Source organism: Cyprinodon tularosa, unplaced genomic scaffold, assembly GCF_016077235.1.
Source record: "Cyprinodon tularosa strain WSP-4 unplaced genomic scaffold, ASM1607723v1 ctg463, whole genome shotgun sequence".
NCBI classification, from domain to species: Eukaryota; Metazoa; Chordata; class Actinopteri; order Cyprinodontiformes; family Cyprinodontidae; genus Cyprinodon; species Cyprinodon tularosa.
Window position 1 is genome coordinate 585,933 of NW_024039189.1, and position 13,376 is coordinate 599,308.

At 36.9% G+C, this 13,376-nt stretch overlaps 1 protein-coding gene across 2 annotated transcripts in view; it reads right to left on the reverse strand.

Annotated features, from left to right (window-relative positions):
- ubr3 (ubiquitin protein ligase E3 component n-recognin 3) overlaps positions 1-13,376 on the reverse strand; it is a 53,130-nt gene that overhangs the window by 36,052 nt on the left and 3,702 nt on the right. For both annotated transcript variants that reach the window (XM_038301185.1, XM_038301186.1), the window contains exons 3-20: positions 13,147-13,299; positions 12,752-12,898; positions 9,801-9,841; positions 9,471-9,537; positions 9,254-9,384; positions 8,898-9,126; positions 8,368-8,547; positions 7,694-7,827; positions 6,480-6,566; positions 6,322-6,387; positions 6,141-6,230; positions 5,906-6,034; positions 5,757-5,809; positions 5,525-5,658; positions 4,981-5,066; positions 4,754-4,895; positions 2,610-2,706; positions 105-246 (exon numbers count right to left, since the gene is read on the reverse strand). In XM_038301185.1, the coding sequence (XP_038157113.1) occupies positions 105-246; positions 2,610-2,706; positions 4,754-4,895; positions 4,981-5,066; positions 5,525-5,658; positions 5,757-5,809; positions 5,906-6,034; positions 6,141-6,230; positions 6,322-6,387; positions 6,480-6,566; positions 7,694-7,827; positions 8,368-8,547; positions 8,898-9,126; positions 9,254-9,384; positions 9,471-9,537; positions 9,801-9,841; positions 12,752-12,898; positions 13,147-13,299 (2,108 nt within the window). The remainder of the gene's footprint in view (positions 1-104; positions 247-2,609; positions 2,707-4,753; positions 4,896-4,980; positions 5,067-5,524; positions 5,659-5,756; positions 5,810-5,905; positions 6,035-6,140; positions 6,231-6,321; positions 6,388-6,479; positions 6,567-7,693; positions 7,828-8,367; positions 8,548-8,897; positions 9,127-9,253; positions 9,385-9,470; positions 9,538-9,800; positions 9,842-12,751; positions 12,899-13,146; positions 13,300-13,376) is intronic.

A 13,376-nucleotide genomic window follows, 5' to 3' on the forward strand; every position in this document is an offset into this window, starting at 1 on the left:
CTTTTCCTTATAACAAAAAACAGCAATTAATACAAAAACATGCTAACTGTGAAATGATTGGATAGTGTGAACTGAGATGCAAATACAAAATGAATATTGCTCACCTTGTAAAGTAGAGTGAATATCACAATGTGCAGGGTCTTACAATGCAACAGTCGAATTAATCCTTTGTAAGAAGGATGCAGAGGAGTCCGCTCTTTGTATGGTGGCCAAGGGTTGCCAGTATGGATGCCATACTGTTTCAGACTGGATAATGTAATCACAAATAATAAAAAAAGCGGGAAGATTACAAAAAATGAAATGATTTCAGCTTACAGAAGAGAGCAGCTGCCAGACGGTGCTCTTCTAGTAATGAAGGCATTATTATAACAAGAATCAGGTCCGTCTGACGTGCAATTCATCACAGTCAAGCAAATGAGAAACAGGAGGCAGCTATCACATTCAGGGGGTGGACGTGGCAGTTTCAGTGTTGGAGAGAGAAATTCATCTCAGTGTTTTTTTTTTTGTTTTTGTTTTTTTACCAAAACCCCAAATACATAAAAAATACATTTCATTTCTAATGAGTACAGAAAACATCTACGGTAATAATAACTTCAATTAAAAACAGGAAGAAATGGTCTGATAGGACAAATACCATGTATGTGATGCCATAGATAAGACTGTGGGATAAGAATATAAATCCCAATAGTTTTTATCCACCTGCTTGAAAATTTTTTAAGCTGTAGCTCTATTATATAACAAACCTATAAAAACATACAGCTGTATAGGGTTGTGCTTCAATTAAAAATACATCTCTTATCTCATTTGCATTTTAGTCATTATTTAGCCGAAATACACTCAACATCACATATTTCTGGGAAGACAAGATGGAGAAATTTTTTGCGACATTTAAAACGTGGAAACTAAGGAAGCAAAAGTATCACTTTTTTTTTAAATCGCAAACTTTTGAAATTACACTGAGCTGTGATGAGAATGTCTGTGAAGCAGAGTGCAGGCTACCTGACTCAGCAGATTTCCACTCTAAATACCCAGCTAATGGCAGGTTATTCTTCAGAAGGCAAAATACCATATGAACTCTGTCCAGCATGTTTCCAACAGTTTTTTCATGATTTATTTTAGGTCAATAGCTTGAAGTCTTCAAGGCTGGGAAGCCTCTATACCATCACCTTAATCTTTAGCTCCCTGTTATTCCCTATTAGTAACAAGTCACCAGTCTGACCAGGTCTCTCCCATGTGTTAACATTCCAGTCAGTAGAAACAAGTGGTTAAGTTTGGTTACTTTAAAGCTAAATATATTAGATGTATTAATAACTTTAGGCGCCACAGAAATTGAAATAATTTCCCACATTTGACCTGTCTTGTATGTTTGACTTAACTCTGTCTGTCCCTTGTTGTTTTGTTTTTTTGTGAGGGTCAAAGAGGACCACTATTTTAATATATACATTTTCTGTCCTTTTGATTTTTTTTTCTCTCAAAGAGAGAAAAAAAACTGTTTTCTATGATTCAAAGAAGATCACATTTTTTTTGTCCTCCTGAACTCCTCTCATGAGTAAAGTATTTTGCAAACATTTTGTTAGTTATATTTTTTCCAAGCTTGTTTCCTAGCATGGAATTAGTTGAACTCTAAATTTAGGTCAACTTCAAGAAGGAAGATTGAAATAAGAGCAAGTTTTTACGACTATTGCTATGAGTTGTGATCTGTTGTTATTTGTTTAAACAGTTATTAATCAGATTTGGAATGAAAGAAATATCAGAAATTTGATTTTAAATTTATATTTTGCACCATTACCCTTTGGATTAGTTTAATATTGATCCTTTTAAAGAGCTAAGACTCATAAATGTACAAATAAATGCCTTTTTTTCTAAATTGCAATTGAAAAATTCTGTTTTAAGCACAATATTAAATATGAAATTTTGCATTAGCCCTAATATTGGTAAAAGCAGCAATAGCAATATTGAGTGTTATTTCAACACCTGATTTCATCGCAGAGATCAGGCATAAAACTGACCTGAACATTTTCAAAAACTGTATTCATCTCTTTAAAATCCTGTGAAACATTAGCTTCTATGCAAGCTTTTAACATAATCTGTAGGTCGACTTTTCTACCTAAAACAAGTTTCCATTTGAGAAAATGTGATCCAAAGTCAACAAGATGGATTTTTAAAGTTCTATTACCATTCAGAGAGAATGAAGGATTGTTCTTGGGTTTATTTATTTAATTGGAACCAAGTCCAGCAGAAGCAGCGGTCACCAAACCTGACCTTTCTCATCATTCCCTTTTCATTGTGTAGCCCTCAGAGGGTGAACCTACTCTCAGTCTAATGGGGCAATAATAATAATAATGATAATTGAACTTTATTGGTCTAACTTTGGAGAAATTAACCTCTGCATTTAACCATTGGGGAGCAGTGGGCTGCCATTGTGGGGGGCCCAGGGAGCAATCAGGGATTTAGGGGTCTTGCTCAGAGACCTAGAGTGGCAGTCTGCGAGAGAGGGGTTCAAACTCAGAACCTCAGGATTCCAAGCTCTATGCCCTAACCACTAGGCCCCCACTCCCCTACCACAAACAAATTATGAGGTTAAAATAGTGGAAATGTTGATGACTTACAATGCTGAGTATCTGTCCATTGCTGACTGAACATCACGGCGATAAACTGTTCTGAGGACGACCATGATGGGGTCAAACTCCTTCTCCCACACATCGGCTGGTTTGACGGGGGAAAAAAATGAGTGAGAAAAGATTGCAATGAAATGTCAATGAATCACATTCTCCCAGTTGTCATCATTCCTTTATAAGTGGTAAAAATCTGCCCCCAAGTGGTGAACTCCTAGAGAACAGAACCAGTCTCACATTTTGGTTGAATATTCATACCGTTTTCTAATAGTGATTGGATGGACAGTTCTTGGTGCTATTTTTTTGCTTTTAAGAGAAGATTATTTTGCATTCAACATACTAAAGTGCTTTTAGAAATAGCAGACATTAAACCACTGTTCCATGCTAAAAGAAAATCCCAATCTATTACAATTAGTGTTACTTAATAACGGCATCTAATTAACATGCCTGTGTAAATTCTCAGTCATCCGGGTCATGGTAACCACTTGGTTTTTTGGAGATGTTTCACCTCCTCATGCCAGAGCAATCTGTGGTTGGAATGCTGATGTATTCAAGCATTATGGAGGTCCATTCTCCAAAGCACATTTCAAGTCAGTTGCAAATAGCCACCCCTTGTTTTCCTTGGGTTATGTGATTAGATTTTGTGCTGCTAAACATTTATCCTTAATAATGTATTGAGACTACATCAAGAGCAGCATCTGGAAGTCGGTAAAAAAAAAATTCTTACTAGTTTTCATTTAATTTCTCCTGAGCAAAATATTAAAACCAGGTAAAAGGTTGTTTTTTTTTTTTTTTTGCAGGATGCAAGCTGAGTTACAAAATACAAAAAGTAAAACTGAGAATCAAAAACTGAAAAACTTTTTCTTTTCTTTTAGGAAAAAAAAGGACTGAGGCAGGCTGTTCATCACCTGATCAAAAGCTTACAGCTATGGTACTAAAATACCTAAATCTGTGCAAATATCTGGGTTTTTATGCCCTTTCCTGGCAGCCTTTCATTTTAAATGACCCCCTGATGTTGCTGCATTCCAAGTTAGAGTGGGACTCTGCAAGAGTATTTTAAAATTTCTTCAGAGCTGAAAACGTATTACATTTAAGTGGTAGATCACCCTAAAAATCGCTTGCCGTCAATAAAGGTACATTTAGAATCTCTTACTGATGCTGACTGCAGCCCTAAAACCAGGAAAAGACTTGGCAAAAGCAAGGTTTAGAACCAATTCAATGATTGGTTCTGGTAGCTTCCAACATTATTGGAGTGACAAGAAGATCCCAATAGCTTTTTTAGGCAGCTGAGTTGCAGAGGGTGAAGATGTGAAGATGATGAAGCAACTTTTTGTCTGATAATTGTCTGACAGGAGGATGCGTTTTATTTTTTTTTGGACCATTCAACACATTCTCTTGACTGAAACCTTATTCTAGAGGTTTCAGTCAAGAGAACCGGATGATAAGTGACAGAGCTCTACAAGACTGATTTCCGTACCATCCATGCTCTGCATATATCCATTTTCACTTCAAGGAGAAGCATTCCAACCAGCCTACTGGACACACGCATCAAGCAAAGCCAAAATGATTCAGGAAGTGATCAGGGTTGAGGGCCTTCTAACTTCTGGCTCCTTTTATAAAGAGAGAGAAAACCCTTTGGGGGGTCTGGAAGTAGCTGAGGTCTTAAAGTTTTGATCAGCTGATAATGCTTTTAAGATTAAATGCTATATCCTATCAGCTCCTCTGTTTTTTGTTTTTTTTATTTCTCATGTTGCAGTTTCTTTGTTTTGTATTTTCAAGCTACATTCATTTCATCATGTCCTGATTTAGCAGGGGAAAAGGTAATAAACGTCTGGAACTTTCCTTGGTCTTAAGATCTGGAGAATTTAATCACACTTTACATTTAGATATCATCTATTCTCTGTAAATAAAGTAACAAACCAAAACCAAGTTTCTATATTTATTTTATCTGTTATCATATCATTGATAAAGACTCAATGAAAAAAAAAAACACCCAAACAGTCCGACATATTAATTTTTCTTTGTGCTGACCACACATTTTGTTGAAGTTGTGCCAGAATTTTAAGTGGCATCTATAAATGTCACAATACCACAGGTACTTTCCTACTCACACACTTTCTTCATCTCAATCCCCTTACCTTTAGGTGTGTACATGCCCTGCTGCATCGAGCCTCCAGGTTCGAACACGGGTGCTTTGAAATCAGATACAGCTGAGAGCACATCTTCAAAACTACAGCTACCCGGAACAATGCCACTCTTTGGGTTGGGATTTTCAGGAATCTAGAATAACATTCTTAAGGAAAAAGAAAAGAAACTTATGAAAAATGAAATGCATATTAAGCATACATAAACTACTCAAGGATACAAGGTCTAACAGTGCACTGTGGGTCCGGTCATTCATGCACAACTGGGAGACCATCTCAGATCGAAGGATCTCATCGTCGGTCATTCCTGTTGGTCACATGAGCAAGATTAATAATTCATTACAAAAAGCAGGGTAATATAACTTTTTCAGGACTTGCTAACTTCTAAAACAAATTAAAAGACACTGATATTATCGAACAAAAACAAATATCCCTGATTTAAAAGCAGGAGCTAATCTCCAGAGCAACAGTTTAAATGAGATTAGCTCAAAGTTAATTAATCTGGTTTAAATTTACGACGACTTCAAACTCAATCTAAAGCCTTTTGAACACTGATGGAACTTGGAATGTTTATTTGCCTACCAGTTCATTAAAAGTTTTAAGATTACAGTGAAAAATAATCCCACTACACTTCAAATTTTGTCTCCTAGTAGTCGACTGCTTTGCTGATCTAGTTTTTGCTTTAGGTGCAGCTTCAGTTGAGTTCTTACAGACTTTTGGTTCTGTCTAACTTTTATGGCCTTCTAGATCTTTTTTACTGCTTACCCAGGTGAATGCGAAGGCTTGTCAGAATGACAAGAAACGTTAACGCTCCTTCAAGCATTGGCCTCTCCTGCTCAGAATCCAACACGGCATTCTGGTGCTGAGACGCCATCGTCAGCAGGTCAACCACTTTAAATCTGCATCAGAGAAGAAAAGGTAATTCAACCTTTAAAAAATAAAAAACTAAGGAAATGATGTTTGTACCATGGAAAAATGAAACGACAAATGTATTTACCTCTCAAAAACGCTTGAAATGAAGTAATCTGGATCCAGCCTTGATGCACAAACCTACAATGTTAAAAGACAAAATATATATAAAGCACACAAGAAACAAAAAATAATAATGGTAATAGTTGACACGTTTTGTGTGACTTCAATTCTAACCTGCAGGAGAAAGATGTCCGGGTCTATCATGGAGTTGCAGAAGTGTGATTGCACATAAGTCATAGCTTGTCCTTTAATCTGCAGACCATTCCTGACCCACATATTACTGTGTATCTCCGATAGGCATGCCTTCAAAAACAGAAAGTGTCTTCTTAGCATCACATGACTTCTTATAAACATTGGATATAGGAATAAAAAAAAAAAAAAAGCAACTCTTGGTCTTGTAGTATCATACCTGAATTTGGAGCGGGTGCACCATGATCTTCATCAGCATCTCCTGATCAGGGAGGAGGCTATCCAGATCCAATCCTTGGCATTTAACAGCCTGGGGGTTAGCAACCAAAAATGAACACTGAAGCACAACATTTTAATATATACTTCCTGTTAGAAGGAGAAAAGAAAAAGCTCTGACATACCCTGCTAAGGAACATGGCATAGTAGCGGTGGAGTGGCAGGTGAAACGTCACTTGATTTGGAGCAGGCTGCGAAAGAATCAAATCAAAACAAAAAAATAGTGAAATGCAAGACAGAAAAAGGATGTCTTTACATGCTTAAAAATATGATTTAAATTCACCTCATCAATGAAGCCAATGGCATCAAACCAGATCTGCAGAGTCTCCAAGCAGTATCGCACCACAGTTTTTGTATATTCCTGCGTTTCCTGTTTCAACAAAACAAAACATATTAAAATGTTGAGATGTTGCATCTGATGGTGAAGCTGAAGGAAATCATATTGTTTTTAAATATCTTACAACTGCAAAACCCTAAAAGTCCTGTATTAATTGATAAAAATGTACTCTAAAACCATGTAATCAAATATTAAGAAACCACCTGTCCTAAGAAAAAAAAAATATCTGCTAATAGAATCCTCTGGAGTGTCATTTGAAGTCAGAATATTAAAATTTTATTTAAAGGTGTAGCAAGTTTTAGTGAACATGACTGAATATGAAAAATAAGTGTGCCCATGAGCTAGAACACAAATCTCTATTATCATGCATGGTAATGGCAGCATCATGCCGAGGACATTTTTCTCTACAAAAGGAAATCTGCTCAAAGGTGACTGGAAACTTCCCAAACCTATATGGACCTTTAAAGACAGTTTGGACAGCCTTTCTCTACAGTTTTAATGTGCATTTTCAGAGGGCTGAGAGCAAATGTTTTCCATTTTAGATCATTTCTTAAATAGAAAAATGATGTAGCCCTTATTTCCACTTCACAATAATTTGCTGCTGCCTTGTGGGTCACTTATATAAGTCTATAAAAGTCTTCCCTTTTTTGACACATATCATAAAGATAACTTTTATTATTTGTAGTAGAATTGAATCTCTTTCGATAATGAATGTTGGGTGAATTTCGCTTTCATTGCTTGGACTACAACTTCTTCTACGCCATACAGATGTTTCCTTTCTGCTCAACTGGTCCAACTGTTTTTTTATTTTTTGACACAAATGCCTGAATACTTGATAGCCTTTCCTCTATGATTGTGCCGACAACAGAATTTAACTAAAGCAAAACCATGTTGTGAACCATGTTGCAGAAAGACTCATCATACTGTGACGGCTGATTAGATGTTTCTGGACAAACCAACAATTCATGCTTCCAACATATTGTTTGGACTCTCAAGATTGGACTGCTCACTATTTTTCTTGAAAGTAACATAACATCCTAATAAAACAAACACCTTTTTTAAGGCATTGTCAAACCATTACGTTTATAAGCTCCATCCACCCCTGCATATTGTAAAACAGGTGTGATAAAGATGAGATCCATGGCAAGGAGAGGACTTACCTTGACTTTGCAGTGTGTCAAGAGACCCCACATTGGTTGTGCACAGGCCTCCAGCTCTGCTGCAAAGGCTGCATAGTATGTTTGAGACTCAAACTCTACATGCTCGTTTAGTTCCCTCTTATTCAGGTTCATACCTTAAAAAAATAAAAATAAAAAAACAGTAAAAATCTAAGCTCAAATAAAGGGAAATGTAAGACGTTGATTTGTTTAGCCAAAATATGATGCAAATCATTATAAAAACATGTTCATACTAATAGTAGAGCATGGGGTGACAGTGTGTTCAAGCTGTCAGCAAGAGGACACGTCCTTAGCACAGTGGGGATGTTATTTTTAGGGTCTTACAGGACTACATATGGCAAGTGAGCAGCACTGACCAAAATTCCCCTTACAAATAATAGTTTGTAACAGGCATTTATTGCTAGAAACCATAATAATAAAAAAGTATCTAAAATTCAGACTCAAATTCAGGAAAATCTAACGTTAAATAAAGTGTGAGGTTAATCATTCAATGTTTGAATGAAAAAGCAAAAAGACCTGCCTTTTATAGTAAAATGGCTTTATCATTATGACGGATGCATTTCCACAGCTGATCAGTTACATATTGACCGGTTTCAAAGATAGATGAGAGATGTAAAGGAAATAAAAAAATAGAAAGAAAGAAAGAAATAGCATACCTTGAAAAAATGACACAAAGCTCATCCAGAGCACCAACAAGGAATGGTCTTCCAGGAACTTTTTCGCTACACTTTGGTGTGAGAGGATGTTAATAAAGTCACTAACGAGGGGCCAGTAAGTGTTGTTTTTTAATAGTGCTTCACTGCAGTTTACCACGACGTGGCGATTGTTCTCTTCATCTAACAAGGGAAACAAAAATAAAAATAGAAGCACTAAATGGATTAAAAGCATTAAATGGCTCCTGTCAGTGAAATAAAGTTATTATTTAAATCAGACAAAGAAACCAGATCAAAGTTCAATCAAATCAATTTAAGCTGCATATAACCTCTGTGAAGTAATGTTACAAATATAAACATCTGAAATAGGATCAAGACCTAGAGAGAGAGACAAAATCTCACGGAAACCATTAAAAGGACTTGAACTTAGAGGAAATGCATCACAGATTATTAGTGGTTTAAAAATCACTGCACCAGCAGGGAAAATAATAAATGAAAACAATAAAACTGTCAGGGAACCTCAGTCAACTTACCCTGAAGTTCACTTTTAATAAGGCAACTTTCCATCATGTAGAGGAGCACAGTGACCATGATGTCCAGCAGCTGGCACTCCTCTGTCATGTGTCGGGCCAGCTCCTCGTTGCTGAACAGCTGCACGCTGATGTGCACGATGCGGTTAGACATGGTGTCCGATTCATGGCTTTTCATCAGGGTTTTCATGATGAAGGCGTAATGCTGAACGAATGTCTTTGTGAATGTGATCTGGTGAGGAGACAAAAAACACGATCACAGCCCACTGCTCTCACTGTGCCCTTTTAGCAAACTGATGCAAAGACACTTAAAGAAATCCTCAAATTCAGCAAATAGGTGAAATTGGGAGAGTGCATACCTTATAATCCTGATCTGGCAACATGTTTAATAAGAAGGTCACCATTTTCTGTGGAAACTCAAATTTTATTGTCCAAAAAAGCAACTCTTCCAGAAAGCATTTGTGCTTTAGTGAATCAATGATGTATGGGTCTAAGGGTAAAAAAAACAAAAACAAACAATATATAATTTTAGCTCCTGTTTAGTACTTAGTACCTTTTTAACACCCAGATATCTACCTTTGGTACTGCTGCTAAGTTTAACCCTCTTCCTCTGGCCAACAAACTGTCCTCCATCTTGATCATCCTAAAAAGTAAACAATTTAACAGAGACAATTTAAATTTACTGATTAAAAGTTAAGCTGCATTAGTTAGGCTCTAAATATCAACATGATCATGTGGAGAATTAGCAGTATTTCTCAGAGGAGAATTAGGCATTTATTATACTCAATAACAGACCCAAAGTAGACAAAAATCCTTCATGGGTCTAAATTCAATTTATCACAAATTAGGAGCTTGATCCTGAGAACAATAAAATAGAGAATGATTACACTTTATTCTGACACATACCTCCTTAGCAGACTCATCTGGGCTGCCTGGTCCAGTGGTTCCTTCGAAAACAAAGCATAAATGTTCAGCTACAAAAAGAGAAAGAAACTTCACAAGAAAAAATAGGGTTAAGAAAATTTGAAAAGGAAAACTTTGGAAAGTGCTTGAATCATAGTTATGAGCAGCTAGAAGGAACTAGAGTGGCTCGGCCTGAGAGTCCTGGTGAGGATCTGAGTCATCAGGATGGCGTTTGAAGAAAGGCCACTGTTCCTCCTCATTAAAAGGAGTCAGTTCTGGTTATTTAGACATCCGATCAGAAATCCCGCTCTGGGCGCCTCTTTTAAAAAGTTTTCTGAAATGCAACATCAGTTTTCTTTTATTAAAGGTATAGGTGAGGACGTTCTTTTTCCGGGTGGATTAGGGCTAAAACAATTAATCGGATTAATCGTGATAAAGCGATTATTTAAATAATCGCGAACTAATTTAATAATCGATTTAAAAAAAAAATAAAAAAAAAAAAGCTGTGGAAAAGTTTGAGTTTCACCTGGTTTAATTTTGCAAAAAGTCGTCTTTATGGAACCTTTTGCTATCCGGTTATTAATCAACAAAATAATCTACGGATTAATCAATTCTCAAAATAATCGTTAGTTGCAGCCCTAGGGTGGATCATCAAAATAAGTGGTCCTCCTAATTGTCAATCATTATGGTGATGTTTATGTAAGGCTGTCCAATGTGCTAGTCCACATTTTCACTTCCCGGTTGTGAGTCTGACATTGTGGAAAAATTGCAAATCTTCTTTTGGAAAGTAAGCTTGTATGAGCGAAGCAAACAGCAAATTTTAAACAGAGCTTGCACAAAGAAATGGGCTTGTGCACGCTCTCGAACACGTTTAATGGGCATTCCCTCTCGTGAGCGGGTACAGGGCTGTGCATGTGCGTTTTGTTTTTTTAAGTGGAGAGGGTGGGTCTTCTCAAAAATCATCCACTATACCTTTAATACAATTGCCTTTAAAGGCACTATTATTAAATTCATGTGAAAGTGACTCTATGTCCATGCATCATCATCTGTTATAATATGTGCAAGCCACAGCACTAAGGGGCGTTTACCTCACACGCCGTAACTATCCTCTACAATGGTTTCTGGGTGTCAGGCCTGCATATGCGCCTGCGTTTGTTATAAGGATTTAGTCCCTCAGCTGGGCCCCCCGCATTGCTTATTCTGACAGGTAAGGAAGTCGATGCGATGATGGAAGGTGTAGGTAAAAAATCAGACTGTAAATAAATCTAAGGTTTATCTGATTAGTAGTGGTCAACCCCAAAGTGTAAACAACCCTCTCATGGCCCCATGCATTTTTTTTTACTTTATTCATAATTCTTGTTAACTCTGGTCGCTGCTAGCACCCATGCTTTGTCATTATGCAGGCAGCACAGGTGTGGATTTCAACACAACGATTGAACGTGTTTAGTGATAGAACGTGATACTATGGCACCACTGAGTTTTGTTCCGGAATCGACTAGATCAGCGTTGGTTTTTGAAGAGTGCGGTGAAGCCCAACAAATATCTTTCACAATGAAACCCCAAAGGTGGAAATTTTATCCCCTTTGGTTGTCAAATGCTTGCATCCCTGTTACAATAAAACCCCAGTTTTTCTCTCACTTCCCCAAATTTTCCTAAAATGGATCCAGCCTCTTTTTTTTTTTGTTTGTTTGTTTTTTTAAGTTTGTAATTATAAGTGATGGGATTAAAATGATCCCATCTGGCGGTGTATTCTAGTGTTAAATCTATTATAATTAATTAATTTCAGTCTTGCTTAATATAAAAACATGTACATATTTTAAGTTATTTACCAACCATGGACATTAGGTCCTTTTTCACAAGGCAGGAGAACAGTTCAGGTGAGAATGGATAATAGCAGTAAGAGAGGCAGCAGAGGCAGAGGATAAGAACAGATGGAACGAAAAGCTGGTTATAAATGATAATAAAAACACTGACATCAATTGCTTTTAACACAAAGTTACTTAACTTTAACATACTTTACATAGTAGCCAATACAGCAATAATCTCACTGGTGATAAGTTTTGGCTAACTAATGAAGTCCCCGACCTTAAAGCCGAACCTAATTAATTATACACAATAAAATCATACAACTGGGTATTAGCTGCCCAGCATTAGGGCCTTTAATAGTTCAGTTACATCCAAAAACTGTTCCAGAGGCCACAAAATCATGTAGAGCTTTCATAATTTAAGTTGGTGGTACTAAAAAGTTAAAAGTTTAGATGTATGGAACCACGCCCACACATGTAGCCACACACATTGTAATGCTTGCAGGCACTGCCTGCCCTGCCCTCCCTATTAAATCAATATGTATAAATGTTAGGTATGCTACAAATGTGTACAAATAAACAAGAATGGAGAGATACAATCTTCTTTGGTAGTAATTTCTCCAGTTTAAGTTATATACAATTTTTAAATAAATATGTATGATGAGGCCCTCAGAACTAAGCCTGAATTATAAAAAAAAATGTCTGGCACCTAAATCTATGAATGACTGAATTAACATTCGTAATAACTTTGAAATAAATCATTTGACAGAAGAAGCATCAACTGAACAAAGGTAATGTTCAATTAAATAAGGTTTTATGTGCATAATCTCCAGGCCTCACAGGATTCAAATATTTTTGTCATTCAGAAATGAAAGATTAGCTTACTGAGTGATGTGCAAATAAACAACTTTTGTCTCTGGTTTAATTTCCTAATAATAAAAATCTAAGTATCAGTCAGGCAACTTTAACAGAACAAAATGAAGGCAGCAGCATTTCAGCGTCATTTCACCATCTGAGCACTGATGCCAGCGGCACTGGGTAATTCCCCAGCTGCCCCGTCCCCCCAGTTCTCCTTCCTCCCTTAGATACATATCACATAAATGCAACAAGATTCCTAGATGGTTAGAAAACATATAAATGCAATCATACCCAGCAGAACCATCGCTCCGGCACCTCCTTCAGCAACATCAGCAGCGGCTCCTTGGATTTTCTCCTCCACAGAAACCAAACCTGAATTCTTCAATGCTGACAAATATTTGTCATAGTTCTTCTTTGCATACAAATTCTCTTCTTGGCCTGAAACAGCACATGAAAACAAACTATCACAACTGCTTTTTTACTAAAAAGCAGCAAAGTTATCTTGTACTTGAGTAGCTGAACTTTAGTCATTGAGCTTTATAATCTAACATCAACTGTTAGAATGATGACAATCATATTAATGCAAATGAAGGAATATTCTCAACCAAAAAAATTACGTAAAATAAGATGAAGGTGCATAACTTTCACATCTAATGATCAACTTTGTTGAAAGCCAGGATAGATACCCATGCTAAGCTCCTTGTAAGTTTGCTGGTTGGTCAAGATTTTTGTCAGTACAGTCCTCATTGCTCCTCCCATCTTTGTGAGCTCCTCCAAAAAAGTGATCTGGGGCTCCAGCTGTTGCAGAACTTTCTGCAGATCTCGCTCAGCTGATGTGTCTGCCAAGCAGAGATAAACAGCAGACGTCATGCGAACCGACAACTTCGGGGACACATTTTAGGAAGCAAGCAATTCC